Genomic DNA, 16,165 nt, shown 5'->3' on the forward strand with positions numbered 1-16,165 from the left:
ATGGACCCACACTGGCTTCAGTTAACAGCCTTTAAACAGAAAACAGAATGGTTGTTGCTGTGAGTTACAGACACACCAGTCGTTTACTGAAAGCGAAAGTGGTCTACTGAATTCGGAACAGAAAATGAGCCCCTTTCGCTGACAGTTCAGCTTCCTGTGTTAAAAAAGAGTGGTCGATCGGAGTTCTGCGGACGGATTTTAGTCGCACCCACAACCTTATGGGACTAAGACATGTTCCTATTGAGTAATCGGCTGCAGGACTGCAAAGCGTTCAATTCTCAAACCGAATCTAAGAGAATTTTTAGAGGTTTGCTAGACTTTTTGAGACAGTTTGTGAGTTATCTGTCCAAAAAAAAAGCATTTTTTCAATCCTAATGCGATGATAAATTTCTGCAAGTCTTTCAAGAAAACCAATGGGAAAGTGAATGGAAAATCATAACACAAAATTAGAGCGTTTTTCTTTTCTCTAACATGGCTCCAAATTGCATTCAAAGCAAATGGAATCCACATTCAGAAATAAAACACCCTTCCTTCACTATGACAAGTATTGATGAATGTTGTTAAGCAATCCTACACTTCAGTACCTGGGTGTGTTTGAGAAAATCGGCCTGCTTCAATTTTTTATCAATCTGTTTTAGCCAAGGGGGACGAAAGTTAAAACGGGGACAGTCTAATACCTGGAATAGAGGGGTAACAGGCGCCGCGGGCTATTTAACCTCTTCCACTGTCCCTTTCACTGTTTTCAGCATTAAGTGAAATCAACGTTTTGCTAATGAGTCAGAAATGACACACTACTTCCTTTTTTTCTACTGAATTGGCATTTGATTTCACCCGATGGAACAAGAATGGATCGCGACTATAAGATCATTTGGTTTTATTTAAATATATAGATGCCATCAGATTTCACGCCGGATCCGTTTAAATTTCCCAAGTTTGATTTTGAGATTTTGGTCCACTTTCCAAAGCGAAAGCCACTGCCATTTACTTCCGCGAATAAGTTTACTGGGAGCGGATAAATACGGAATAGAATTGTAACAATCGCCCGACTTTGAACGGTTTTCCTAAAATCGATAATATTTGATTCGATCTGGAACTTTGTGTGCGCGCTTTACTCCACATCACTGTATAGCAACAATCTTAAATCGATACAGCGGCAGAAAAAAATCCTGCCTGCTTTTGTACCAAGCAAACCTGGTCAACGAGGTGCGATTCCTAAAGTGTGTTTAGTTCCCTCTCTACAATATGATTAGTTCGAGTTGGTAAAGCATCTGTTTACAAGCAGTAGGTATAATAACTCTTAACACACCGTGATAGAATGTGTCATTTCATATAACGCCGACCAAATGGACAAGTCCCAGCCAACTCTGTCAAGCGAAACTAACGTGCTGGAGATTTTTCTGTGGTCCACAACCTTCAGAACGGACTTTCACTGCTTCACATCAACTTAATCTTCACCGGTTAAGCACAAAAGTAATTGCAATCGGAGAAAGCAAAATCATACAGTTACACGCCGACTTTATTTAATCTGCAGGTTAATGCTCGCTAGCAAATTACTGGGAACTAGATTATTTTGTTTTGTTCACGAATTTTAATGATTCATCTATTGATGCGGCTGACTTTTACTAACGATGCTTAGAAAGCAACTGCATCACATGCTCTTTGGCAGCAAAAAGTACAAGCCTTTAAGATAATATTCCAACTGTGCTGTCGCTTTCGATTTAACTGTGAGAATTAAGAAATCTTTGTATTAACCCGCTTTCTTTTTTAATTCGGGAAAACCCGGAGGTGATATTAAAATGAACCGTGCACGTGTGACTCGATCGTGCCTTTCTGTTAAAAAGAGTCCCTTTCAAAGACTTCGCATTGCTCCGGGTCTAGGAGTATCTGATCACCAGCTTGTGGATACGGGTCTCCCAGCACTCTCTACACACTATCGCTCACTAGGAACCGCCAGACAAGCCAGGGAAGGAGCTGCCTACTTACTATGCATTGCTGCAAACGGGTCGTGCTTACAGTGGATTTCCATGAAAAGGCGCAGCCGGTCTTCAACTCGGAGAACACCTCGATTTCCTGGTCTGGATTTAACCCCTTCACCTATACTCCCAAAAACAAAAGAGGGGTGAACATCACCCCACGCAAACCCAGAAGAAGGTCTCGATGCCAGCCACTAATTGCAGGTCCTATGTCTTTGTGATCCACAAGGTTTCGGACGGATTGTGCAAGGAACGTAAAAGTTAAGTTTGACAAATGCAATTCATTGCCCCCAAAAAAGAGATCCAATTGCTACCCAGTGACAGCAGTGAATTTTAACTTCGAAATCGTTCGAAACCGGAAAAAAAATTCCTTTATGAATTCCAGCTTTTTTTGGCGTTTTCCTATGCAATTTGTCCGCTGTGTGTGTGTGAAGGCGGGTTTCCCGTTTCCCCGGAGTGCGCTGGCCCCCTGCTCTGTATTCAGTGGCGCTCACTCTCCTCCATAGTGTTTAAATGTGGCTGAGCCCGCGGTGAGTCGCCCCAGGCTCCGCCCGCCGCTCAGCCCCAGTCGCTGGCAATCACAACAGCACTGGCCAATCAGTGAGTGGCCCTCCTCGTCAGCAGCCAACCACGCTTAAGGGCTCTGCTGGTGAGCCAATCCTCGGTCAAGTTATTCGTCATTCACGCATGATCCGCCCCCGTCTGTGAAAGGCGGCCAATCATAGGCAGGTCCGTTTCAGCATTAACCAATCATCCGAAAGTCTTCTGTAAGGAAGAGGCAGTCTCCTTGTTAATTGGTTAATTCATGCAATACCTCGATTGGCTCATTCTGCTAAACTCGAGAGACGGGCTTCTTTATTCAAGGAATTCATTCACATGTTCAAAAACGAATTTAATTTTTCATTTGAATAATTTTAGACAATAATTATTTCAAAGAAAATCCTTCGACTTTTTGACTATATAAATAAATCCTTTACTTTTGACTGTAACTTAAAGAGCCTGTATCACATTATAGCGTCAAACTTGAGTGCAAATATCAGTTTTAAATGCAGATGTTGACACCAATCAATGAAAGATATTAGCTGGTTGGGGCATACATTACAGTACAACAAAATTAAGATATTGGTAAATTGTTTAACAAAACAGTTCTTGGGTAAGACCAAAAGCAGGGTTGCTAATAATGAAGAGTCGACTTGTATTTTAGTATATGTTGACCATGCATAGAGAACCTTAAGGGTTTCACGTTATTTTAGGACAGGTTAGCTGCAGTGTTTAACGGTCCTGCAGCCAAAACGATTTTTGGTCAGTTAACAAGTATCAAATGTTCACAATTTGATCATTGAAATTGAATTTACATATTATTTAGTACTGCTGTTTAGGGAAATGGGTTAAATAAAAGTGTGCTAAATGTGTATTACTAATTGAGCTCAAATACTTGTCGGCTGATGAGAAACTGTTAACCTCGTCATTTCGATGTTGAAATAATTAGACAAAATCTGTCCACCACGAGTTGACCCTTGAACCAATGGATCTTTCATTGCTAATTTAAAAGAATCTCAGTGATCGCATGCATCGGATTAATTAATTGTAATTGTGGTCAGTCATATCTTAAAGGGCAAGTCATTCCGTCTCACTTTCATTGTTAAATCTCTACCTGTTCTAGGAGACCATCCGGTTGCTTAAAGCTTTTTTCTTTCTCTCTACGACTTCAAAGTGCCAACCCGCATACCCACTATACACATATTTTGCGCGCACACGCACGGACACACTTTCTGGTTTTGAGTTCACACTCTATTTGCATAGAAACCACTTATCAATTCTCATTGACAAATGATACAAATCAATAACATAGTAAACCTCCACGACTATTTAACATTCGATAATGGTTATATGAGCGATATTCAGCAATTCAAATAGACTGCAATACCACATCAACACTAATATTTAATCAAGTGACCTCCGAGACGAGTTTGTCTTCCAGAAATATATAAAAAGAATCCTCGCTATTTTATTCCAATATCAGCAATTAGTAAAGAGTTTTAAAAGTTAAATTCGCCAAATATCACAATTAAAACACATTAGAAATTCCACATCAGAATTTACTTTGGATTCCAAATGCCATTAATTCATCCTTTTTGGTATAAACTGTTTTCTATGTATATTGAAATGACCATAGATACAGGGTAATACAGTTCAGCAATTGTTTGCATTTTATAACAATGTTTATGACAGAATTAAAATATCACTGCTAATCTCGTGGATAGTCGTGATTTAATCAATAACATCAAACTTTCACGACAGTATTTATAATACCCTGTTTGTAACTATTTTTAATTTTTTTTCCATATTTCTAATAAACCTGCGGGTATTGATCTTAACAAAAAGGGGAAAATCCATATCCTTATTAAAAGAGCAGAGGCTTGGTCTGACGACTAGGTTCCATGGCGTCTTGGATATGTCTGATTGGATTTATTAAGGATGTGAATTTTCGAGCTAAGCTGAGCTGAGGAAAAATGTTAGTTGGACGAACTTCTTAAATCCGAATAAAATGCCTTTGGCGAGACATTGAGTCCAAGCGCCCAGCAACTGCAGATCTACGAGAACTTCTCCTTCATCTAGCCCAGTGTTTTCGAACCTAGGTTTCAAGAAATTTCAATTCCCTGGTGCCGCCCTCATTTCATTTCAGAGCTGCTAGGGAACCACTCTGTTTAGCTTTCACCTGCGGAAACGTTTGCTCAGATACGACTTTGTTTTCACATCAGCAAGTTCACAGTTTCCTGTCTAAGAGTTACCTGACGTAAGTAATGCGTATCCTCTCGGGGCGAAATATTGTCTCAGACACTGATAATTTGAACTTCTCGGAAGTTATACTTTTTGAAGGATTGAGGAATCTTTCTCTACCCGTGGGTACAGATTTACCGAAGCAAACAACTATTTCATGTGGTGAAATGCCATTTTCGAATTTTTCCAACAAGCTCACAAATGATCTTAAAACAAAATGTGTATGAAACGTTGTTCATTAACCTGTTCTCCAGTGCATTTAACTGGTACTATTAAAGAGCACCTTTTCTAGTTTTATTTTCTATCTACACTCTGAAAGGGTTTACTCTTCGTGGAAAGACACTAGAAAGATCCGTTCAACAGCAGCCCAGTCGTTTCTGCAATGTTGATGTTCCTGTATTATAAGCCCGGTGATGATAATGATATATCGGTGTCAAAGGATAATGGGTAATGTCCTCCATCCCCTGTATAGCAACAAAAACTAACCAAGGCCTGCTTTTTCTGGCAGAAATTCCTTGTTCGGTCGCCCCATCCCAATATAAAAACAGGCAGCTCCTCCTATGCTCATGTTCTTTGCTAAATAATACATACCGGGGAGGGGGCAGGATAAACTCCCAGGCCTCCCCTAAGGTCAAGCCAAAGATACCCACCATAGGTCCAGACCGCTCAGGAACTACCAGTGGGGTCTTCATCATAGTCATTGTCATAGAGATGTACAGCAGAAATACAGCACAGACCTTTCGGTCCAACTCACCCATACCGACCAGATATCCTAAAATAATCTAGTCCCATTTGCCAACATTTGACCCATATCCCTCTAAATCTTTCTTATTCATGCACCCATCCAGATGACTTTTAAATGTTGTAATTGTACCAGCCTCTACCACTTCCTTTAGTAGCTCCTTCTATACACGCGCCACCCTCTACGTGGAAAAGGTGCCCCTTATGTCCCTTTTAAATCTTTCGCCTCTCACCTTAAATGTATGGTCCCTAGTTTTAGACTTCCCTACCCTGGGGGAAAAAAAGACCTTGTCTATTCACCCTATCCATGCCCCTCATGGTTTTAATAAACCTCCAAAGGTCAGCCGTCGGCCTCCGACGCTCCGGAGAAAAAAAAGCCCCAGCCTACTCAGCCTCCCTCTATAGCTCAAACCCTCCAGATCCGGCAACATCTTTATAAACCTTTCTGAACCCTTTCTCTACATCTTTCTCATAGTAGAGAGACCAGAACTGACCAGAAATATCCTAAAAGTGGCCAAACTCCTGAAGAAGGCTTACGCCCGAAACATCGACTCTCTCGCTCCTCGGATGCTGCCTGACCGGCTGTGCTTTTCCCAGAGCAGCGCTTTATCAACTCTGACTCTCCAGCATCTGCACTCCTCACTTTCTCCTTTACTCAATACACTGACAAATAAAGGCAAGTGTAACAGACGCTTTCTTCACCAGTCTGCGACTCCACTTTCGAGGAACGATTCCAGTCCTTACTGGCTGGACTTTCTCCGGCAGTCCTAAAGTGGGGCCGCGCTGTGTCAAGCAGTGACTCAGGTGTTCCACGACCTGTTTGATCTAATGGATGGAGAAGCCAAATGATGTCTTAGTTGTACTTCTTATTTGTATCTCTCATTTGAAGGAAATTACTTTATTGGATCCCATGCAATCTAGCCTTCCAGAGCAGCCTACTATGTGGAACTTTATCGAAGGTCTTACTGAAATTCATATAGACTACTTCTACCACCTTGCCCTCTTGGGCGGCACGGTGGCACAGTGGTTAGCACTGCTGCCTCACAGCGCCAGAGACCCTGGTTCAATTCCCGCCTCAGGCGACTGACTGTGTGGAGTTTGCACGTTCTCCCCGTGTCTGCGTGGGTTTCCTCCGGGTGCTCCGGTTTCCTCCCACAGTCCAAAGATGTGCAGGTCAGGTGAATTGGCCATGCTAAATTGCCCGTAGTGTTAGGTAAGGGGTAAATGTAGGGGTATGGGTGGGTTGCGCTTCGGCGGGGCGGTGTGGACTTGTTGGGCCGAAGGGCCTGTTTCCACATTGTAAGTAATCTAATCTAATCTAATCTAATTGATCATAACTTCTGAGGGCATTCTTGCAACAATGCAAATTAGAAGGTCAAATTAGAAGGTTCTGAAAGTTCCTAGACATCCTTCTGATCCAATTCAAACAGTGCAGGAATAAAAGGCAAGGACGCCAATCAATGTTTTTCTAACATCACTGACCTTTTCATATTTTGGAAAACATTTGTATAAAAACAAAAAAAGTCAAGTGTCAGGTCGAAAATAATTATTTAATTTGGCATATATTTAAACAATATTTATGAACTTTGTGTTTCCTCTCACCTCCGCTACCTTGTCGTGAACACACTCTCAAACCGCAGAGTGATCACTAACCAGGTAACCTCATTAACTAGACGATAACTTATCATTTCCCATGAATAAGCATTTTGGATAATGTTGGATATTTACGGGGCGTCATGTTAAAATGAAACATAGATCGTTCCACCTTTCACTGACACATCTCAGCCCCAACAGGAGAGACTTACTTATTAGCTTAGAATCGAATAGAATCCCTACAGTGTGGAAACAGTCCATTTGGCCCAACAAGTCCACAGTGACCCTCCGAAGAGTAACCCACCCAGACCCAGTCTCAAACCACTCTATATTTACCCCTGACTAAAGCACCAAACCTACACATCCCTCAAGACTATGGGCAATTTAGCATGGCCAATTCACCTAACCTGCACATATTTGGATTGTGTGAGGAAATCGGGGAACTTGGAGGAAACCCAGACATGGGGAGAATGTGCAAACTCCACACAGACATCTGACTGCCCTCGAAACACAATGGGAGAAATTCCACAAAGCTCGGTTTATTGGAGAGTTGCTAACTACAAGGGATTCACACAATGGAGCCCAAGCTAACAAGAGGAGCCTAGTCAAGATGTTGTTTCTGTTAGCAAAAGGGAGCTTTAGCGAGAAATTCAGGTATGCGGAGAAATTCACGGGATGACATTTAACCCGGAAAACAATGTGGGCTTCATGGCAAGACGGTGCTAGAGGATAGCCACGGCGAAAGGTCGGTAAGAAGTGAGCAGGCAGAATGAACAGCCAGTGCTGTCAGTATGGAACCATTTTCCTCTCTAAAGAAAAGCGCCAGAAGCTTGGGGTTAGATATGTTCCTGAAGGGTCAATGCAGGAATCACTTGTTAAGATATCTGCTTTGGGGGAGTTAGTTTTTTTTCACACATTCTCATGACAAGTCCGAAATTTATTGCTGCCATAACAATAGAATGGCTCTCTTAGTCACTCCAAAGAACAATTTAGCGTCAAACATTGTAATGTGGCGCTGGCACCGTGTTATATAGCGCAGGGCTACAGGCTTCCTTTTGAGGAACATTAGCAAATCAATTTGGGTTTTATTATATACTGTTACGCCTTTTGATTACCTTTCACTTTTTTTAAATTAATTTAAAACTGAATTCAAGTACTAAACATCCATGATCTGTGGATTCCTGCTCCGCCCTCTGCCACACGGCTCCATTAGTTAAGCTACTGCACTTCTTACTGTCTAACCTGAAACCTATGGCAATTCTTAACATTCATAATCACAGGTTGCATTTTTACTGCGTCGAAACAGCAATGTTTCATTATTGTTGGAGTTCACAAAAGGTACAATTTTACTGAGAAAACCAAGCCAATGAAGGGCGTCACACCGATTTGTGTTTCCAAAGCTGCCCGCATTAACTCGAGGAAGACTTATTTTGTTTGTCATACGACTTGTCTTATTTGAACAAATGGACTGAACAATTTCAGTCATCTTCCAGCATAACGTGACTCCAATAACGGCTTAGTGTACGTACATCGCCAGTTGAGAAATGAAATCAGACGAAGGGCAGAGGTAGCAATTTATGTTATCGCTTTCGGCATTGGCTGGGAACTAGTGTCAGTTAAAGGATAACTCAGGAGTTACAGCGACTACCGACTCCACTAAACCAAGTCAAAAACAAAACTGCAGATGCTGTACATCTGAAATGAAAACAGAAAATGACGGAAAACTTCAGTGGATTTGGTAGTATCTGTGGAGTCAAAACCCGAGTTAATGTTTCAGGTCCATAACGTTTCATCAAAGTTAAACGCTTCCAGCAATTGGAAAGGGGCGGGGAGGGAAAGGAACGTATATGATAGAGTGCAGGGTGGGAGAGATTAAAAGACAGAAAGTTGATGTCACTGTATCAAAAGGAGTGGAAATTGGACAAGTGAAGAAAACAACAACTGGGGCTGGATGGCAGAATTATATACACGTGAGAAGTAACCTCCGTTTATCTCTCCACAGTAGTTACCTGATCTCCATCTTGTTACGTGCTATGTCCGATTTCTGGGATCGATGACACAAAACCAGTTCATGCTTGTGCTTATTCTCCTGTCTTTTCTCATTTACATGCATCATGGTGACCTTCTATTCCCCTGGCCATCATTTGCTTGTCTATTTTCCCCTTACATGCACCCATGCTTTTCGCTTTACCCACTCCCTATGGTACCGAATTTGATACTGTCAACACTCCAGGTTAAAAAAAAAAGTTTAATTTGAATTCCCTATTGGATTTCTCGGTCACTATGTTATATTACTGACCTCTTGTTAAGCTGTTTCCCACATAAGGAAACATTTTCTCTGTATCCCCTCTAGTAAATATTGCAGATTTTTTTTTAAAAATCCCTGTTTGTTTCAAGAGGGAAGACACTCAGCCTCTTTTTTGATATGTAAACCACACATTTCTACTAAAGTAAAAGTCGTGAGGCCCTCTCAAGTAAATTATGCACATACAGCACAATAGAAAGCCACATCTTAAAAGTGCACACGACCAATTTAGGACACTATGAAACTTTACAAATTTATCATTGGCTTTTAATACAGCACTGTAATTCTCCGTTCCCCCGTGTGGTATTAAAATGAGTTCTCCGTAGAGTAAAGTTCGATCTCTGCGGTCAAACACCCACCACTCCCCTCCCCCCAACCTGTTCCTAAAGCCGCCTCCAGGTGCGGTATAACTGGGGTCTGAAGACTGGAAGTTTTTTTTTCTGTAAACATGCCGGTCTGAGCAAGTGTCTGTAGCGTAACTGCAACCTCGAACTATGATCTGGGCTATACAGGTACCATTTCCCGATGCGGCGCCTTAGAAACTTATTTTAATATACGCTGCTCAAGGAAGGAAGCTACTGTCGTTCTCCCCGCTAAACTGGACCTGTTTTAGTCCAAGCGCAACTTTGGCAGTCAACATCCTGCAAAATGAAAGGGATTATTCTTACTCCACTTGCGCTTCCAGTTTGGATTCACGGATCGAACGGGTCTTGTCGAATTTTGTTTTTTAAAATGTGCAAGTGTTCAGAGCAGTCTTAGTGGTGAAGGGCAGAACGAGATCCAAGTGAAGATTACAGTGTTTGTGCAGAGTTACACACTGGAACGTTCGACAGAGGGCACTAAATCGCAAACTATTGCTTGTCACTTTCTCCTTTTCCAGCACCACTTCCTCTCCTTATTTCCTCGGACATTACCTATTCTTCGAAGTCCATTTCTCACATTTATCTTCCATTTCTATTCGCTATTTGACCATATAATGTTTACCCAATAATTACATTCCCACGTCTTTAATAATTGTTCATCATTAATTTGGTTTTAACTGATTGTCTCTGAAGTTAGTATTATTAGTTAGATAGCGTTATTATTTTGGGGATGGATTCCGAACCCTAATGCAAGGAACCTTTCGCTTCTTACACCTCCAGTTAATGGTATAAAGGTCAAATAGAGTGGTATCACTGGGACTAAACAACTATGGCGACTGTCAACCAGCCGAGTCACAATAATTTTGAGTTGGTTGAAGAAAATTGTTAAGTTCAATGATTGGGCCGAGTACAGTAATATGAAATGTAAATACTGTGCAGAAGTAGTGTTTTAAGTTTCAATAACTAATGTTGCCGAATTCGTTAGTCACAGAGCGACCACAAATGTATCATATTTGGTTTTAAATGTGATGTTTGTTGTTATTTGCACATCCGCACTTACTGACATGATACCATAACTGAATTAAAGCACAGATTATTATTTGAGTAATTATCAAGTCCGAATGAGGTTAATTGACCAATATGGCCAACATTGTCCAATGAGTGTATCCTATCATTCCTTTCTGTAATGTTCTTTAGCAGAAAAATCGTCCGTGAAATTCAGAAGCTTTATTTTCATTAAAATAATCCCAATATCAAAGTAGGAAATCGGATGCTGCCGACTAAATGTAGCCCAAAATAAAATTATTACTGGCAATTTCAGAATTCCGTCCGAGGTTTGGAATCATGCCTGTTGACACTGGTTTATTTTTTCCTGGCACGATATTATCTCCCAACAAATTTATAATATTGCGTACAAGGAAATCATCACAACTTTATCAGAGAAAATTGCAAAAGTCTTTTTTCAAGTGTCTGGTCACTCTGATTTGACCGTGTATCTTGGCACTGGCAGTCCTGTAACTTCATTCAAATCTACACAGGATGCACGATGTGAACGGTACGTTGTGTCACTTTTGCATGCCGCTACAATCACAGCACTCTATAGGTGTGATGTTAGATCTCTGATCTACAGTGGTATCAGTCACCTACTATTTACAATATTTCATATTGGGATTCAGTGGAACAGATACAGAGGATGAATTATGGAGAGAATTGTGACGGAAGATAATACATCTATCGATTCTCCTTGTATAATACACAGCGTACTACTAAAGGTCTAGCTTACTCTTGTGTTTTCCTGTAGCCTGACAGTGACTGACACTTGTGACCTGGCAAATCTAATCTTTCTACATCATGAAACGTATCAGGCCATTGATTTAAGGGAGACATTCAGACGGCGCTTGAAATTATCTGTGAATGAGGTGGGTAAAAAAGTGATTGTTGTCAATCCATGAAGAACAGAGCTGGGCTGAAAACGCCAACTCTCAACATATTGGTGCAGACCACAAGTCTGACTTTACTCTCGCTTTGCTTCACTGTAGTAAATGTGAATCTCCCTGTGATTAAAACAACGATTCAAAACGGGAGAGAACAATTTATAATTTGCTCTTGAAGGACACTGCACTTCTCCCTCTCTGTTCATCTCTCCGCCCTATTCTGGCGGTTTTCATCTTGCAGGTGCAGAAAGTGAAATTGCACTCTTTGACGGGGTGAGGGGAAGTTCAATACGTTTCTATCTTAAGCAACTGCTGCCAATTTCTTTGCTGCTGTTTGGGCTAACTCCTGCGCTGAACAGGGCCTCACTTCGGTGCATGGCTTTGCACCTTCCAACCTCGGGAGGACATTCCTGCTGTACGTTTTCTGAACCGGAAACGTGCCAGTCCGTAGCCCAGTGAGTCCAGTCTGACAGAGATGTGAGGTCTATGTTTTTCCTCACTACCGCCCCCCCCCATACACACACACACACACAAGCCCCCCAGCCCACCATCTTATACCTTCTAATAGGAATTGATCTCCTATGCGTCTTTTGAGGCTCTAAATCACAAAGAGGCTCTTTTCGGAGCATATTTAAAAGCTATCATTGTAAAACTCGACTGGAGTCTATTCAAAAGGCATTTGTCCTGTTAAGTGGACACTTTCAAAAGCTGCTCCTTAAGCGTGAATGTATCGTTTGGAAATATTGGTACTTTTTTTCTCTAAAGTTTTAAGCAAAGACCAGAATCTAACAACAATACGGTGACTGTAACTTGCAATTGTGCTAAGTTGCTTTCGAGTGTTTTTTTTTTGACCCAGGAAGCGCAGCCCCTTGAACTTCTGCACCGTTTCAACTGTGTGTGTACGTGTCTATAAATAGTGGATGGCACGCAGCCTGGATGGTTTATTTGACATGAATATACAGGCAGACAATGTAAAGTTCATCACCAGAAAGGCAACTAATTAACAAAGGCAGCATTTTAAAACAGGCCAGGCCATACCGAACAAGTGTGGCGCGCACGTGCTGGTACAAAGGATTTCGACCCTGTCATCTGTCAGCTCGGAAGCTGAAGGTAAACAATGATATAGATTATTTCACGGGTCACAGACAGGAAAAGCAGTTAATGTCCCAGAATGGCACAAATTCATTCTGGTGTCAACCTCGGCAACTGGAGCCCTTTATGATCAATAACTGGGCAGGATTCTTTCGCAAGCTGAACTGGGGAAGGGCGGAGGGGTCAGTTAATCTGTCAGGGACTGAAGGGCACAGGAACCCACTCTTTGTTTTCAGTGATTCCTCGTGAATTATGTGAGAAATTTCAGATTCAGACGTCGAAGAACACTTGAGGTTAAATGCGGTCTGCTTTCTTTTCCCTTGGAGTAAACCTGTTCGAGGTCCTATTCTTCTTGTTTCTTTTAATTTTTTTTCCATGTTGCCATTGAGAGAAAGCACCCTGGTGATCGAGTGCCCGGCCACTGCAGCCGGAGTGCAAGCGACTGTGTTATCCTAAATAGCAAACCAAAAGGTAAAACTACCCTATAAACGCCAGCGTTTACGGAGCTGAGTCCTTAGAAGGCATTCCAATTTTGGAAGCTCGGGATTGAGTTTCATTGAATAACTTCTTTCTTGCAAAATAAACGATTATCTATAACCGGCTTTAATGTTGTAAAAGAGCGGTGTAGAGGGGCGGGGTGGACGGGGGCGGGTGGTGATGGGATGTGCTGAGTGGAGAACAGGCAACGCTAAACACAGTCCGCTGAACTCAACCATCACAACACAAGCCACGGGCTGCTTTAATTGGTATTGGCGAACAGGCTGCTGAGCAGACCTGTTGAATTAATTTTCAAATAAGCAAAATAACAGTGGTTTGAAATTCGTAGAAAATCACATAGCGTTTCACACGCCGAGACATCCGCCACCAGGCCCCCGGTTACTTTACAACCTGTTTCCCCCACTGCAGTTCTCAAAAGCATGATCTCAGCGCCCGGTTCCACCATGTTCGGTGCATTCACAGCTCATCGCTTTAAAATTGAAGCAAATCAAAAGGAGGTGTTGTTTGTGGCCAGATGCTACAAAGTTGTTCTGTTAAGAAATGCAGGCCCATACAAGACAAAACGCGATGCTAGATTTCACACTGGAGAATATACAATAAAAGTTTCACATTTGCAGACTTAATTCCCAGTCCCTAGACTATATCCGAGTATCGGGTTTAAATCGACTTTGAAACTGCTCTCGTCGAATCAATTTTGCCTTACATTTTAATCTGGAAAGTGGACGAGCAAAATCGTATGGATTTATTGGAATTGCTGGGTCTTGTGTTGACAGACTGATTGCAGAAGCATGCCTTGATGGTTCAATGGGCGCTGTGGAGAAAGTTACCGGCGAACCCAAATCAGAGACATTTTGGTTACAGTAAAACTAACACCCCCTCCCCCCACCCTCTTTACCAACCTACATTTACAAAGTAATGTGTGTAAAGCTGGTTTCAGTTTGCCGATGAATCGTTCTGTGCAATTGATTTTGTTTTCGGTCAAAGAGCAGGTGTTCAAGAATAGAGACAAAGTGACATCCCAAAAGAGGTTTTTTTTTAACCTATTTTTAACAATTTCTCAGGGTTTCTTTTTGCTACGCCAAGTTTCACCGGCAAATTTTAAATCAATGTTTATCAACAAACCGAATAGGGTGGGTCAATTTCGGTTCGCTGTAGAGGTCTCCTATATTCTGATTTCACATTTGGAGCTCTCGTTTAAACTGTAACGGGCGACAGTTATTTCAAAACTATTCGGAACAAGGGTTGGGGGGATTTTTTTTTATCAACATGTCAATCACAAATATTTTCTATTAACCTCCGAAACTGAACGTCCGGTATCGCTTGCACCCGCAGCATGTCTATCGAACCGTCGAAATGCTTATTTAAAAAAAACACAATCGATATGAACTGAGCAAAGAAAACGAGAATGGGGCACCCAGTTCAGCCACTTCCACGTGTTTTAGCTATTTTAATGTTGAAAAACAGCAAAATAAAATCTACAATCACCCCCCAATCGGCACACACAAACAGCGCCAATGCCCTTCTCGCACATGACAGCAGAAATTGCGGTGAACCGTAGGACTTTTTTTAAAAAGTGATTTTCTCTCAGTACACTCAGCTGCAGACTTGGTTTCAATAGTTTTGCGTCGTGCGTACTGATGGCAACCGTCACCTTGTAAATATTCAATGGAAACCAAACTATTCTTTGAGCTTAAACATGAACCAAATGATGTGACTGCTAACTCTGCGCAGCGACCATTGATTATCTTTCGAGATCAGTGAGATCGCGGGCCGGTTTTTAACTACCACAGTTTGCTACAAAGCATGAAAAAGTTACCACGCTCAGGTTGTGAAGGGGAAACTACTCTCAAATCAGTATCAAATCAGATGATCAATCACTAACCTGCTCAATTCAGACAGACAGTGCATGCACCGATATTCACACCCAGAAATACATATCCTCTTTGTTTGCGCTCAGTATTCAGTTTAAGTTGTCAAAGTACATGAATATTCCCAAGACAACTCACCATCAGTTGATTATTTAAAATTCTTTTAAACAAGTGTCTAAACAGCAGATTGTTTTACACGGATATTGATTAATTGTAAAAATAAACACGAGGCTGGCAGTCATGCAGTCGTTGCATGCTTTTAACATTCTTTTTTCACAGAAAGATTTAAAAAAATAAACCTACCTGATCGGACACTCCTGAGCGCGCTGCTATTTTTTTCCATGCTAGTTCTGGGATTTCGAATCCTTTGTGAAAAGATTGGAAGAAAAGTTGCCCCGTTTCGGTGTGTGTGCGTGTTTTTGTCGGCTCCGAATAATTTGACTCTTCCGCTACCCCGTCGCGTCTTTGGTGCTGCCCATTGATCCGAAACTAAACGTTTTAGGTGGAGAAAAGGCTCTGAACAAACCGTGAAATGATTAAGGAACTAAAAGAGCTCGCTACATGTGAGATCATGTCCTGTTCGCCTTTAGAGAGAGAGGGAGAGAAAAAAAAAATCGGAGAGTCCCTCGACACAAGCGAAAAGAAAGTAAAACTCTTACATCTGCCGGACAAATCACTCCCACCTATGGGGTTCTTGATAACTTTGACGTTGTCTCTCTCTCTCTCTCGCCTCCTATCCTCCTAGTTTCGGCCTGCGAATCAGGCCGATTATAATGCGCGGCATCTGCAATATTTTCTACAGTTTGAGGATAGGGATTCTGAAATGCTACATCACAAGCCGACCAAAGCATTGCTCTCTAACATTCTGAATAATGAAAAGCTTTTTTTTCCCCCATCACTTCACTCATTGTATAAGCGCACCTCCCCCCCCCCCTCCCCGCACCTTGAATTTGCCTCGAGAAACGTACCAAACACTTTCTACCAAACCTCAGGAGCAATAATGGGGAAAAAAGCGTAT

At 41.7% G+C, this 16,165-nt stretch overlaps 1 protein-coding gene across 3 annotated transcripts in view; it reads right to left on the reverse strand.

Moving 5' to 3' along the window:
- The window catches only part of pax5 (paired box 5), a 208,088-nt gene extending 192,319 nt beyond the window's left edge, over nucleotides 1-15,769 (reverse strand). Inside the window, exons 1-2 of one of the 3 annotated variants that reach the window (XM_043719635.1) lie at nucleotides 15,451-15,769; nucleotides 2,014-2,738 (exon numbers count right to left, since the gene is read on the reverse strand). In XM_043719635.1, the coding sequence (XP_043575570.1) occupies nucleotides 2,014-2,026 (13 nt within the window). In that variant the 5' untranslated portion in view covers nucleotides 2,027-2,738; nucleotides 15,451-15,769. Of the gene's footprint in view, nucleotides 1-1,983; nucleotides 2,739-15,450 lie in introns of all 3 variants that reach the window. The other 2 variants (XM_043719616.1, XM_043719625.1) reach the window with 2 other exon arrangements.
- Nucleotides 15,770-16,165: the final 396 nt, after the last annotated feature.

Source organism: Chiloscyllium plagiosum, chromosome 2, assembly GCF_004010195.1.
Source record: "Chiloscyllium plagiosum isolate BGI_BamShark_2017 chromosome 2, ASM401019v2, whole genome shotgun sequence".
Classification (NCBI taxonomy): Eukaryota; Metazoa; Chordata; class Chondrichthyes; order Orectolobiformes; family Hemiscylliidae; genus Chiloscyllium; species Chiloscyllium plagiosum.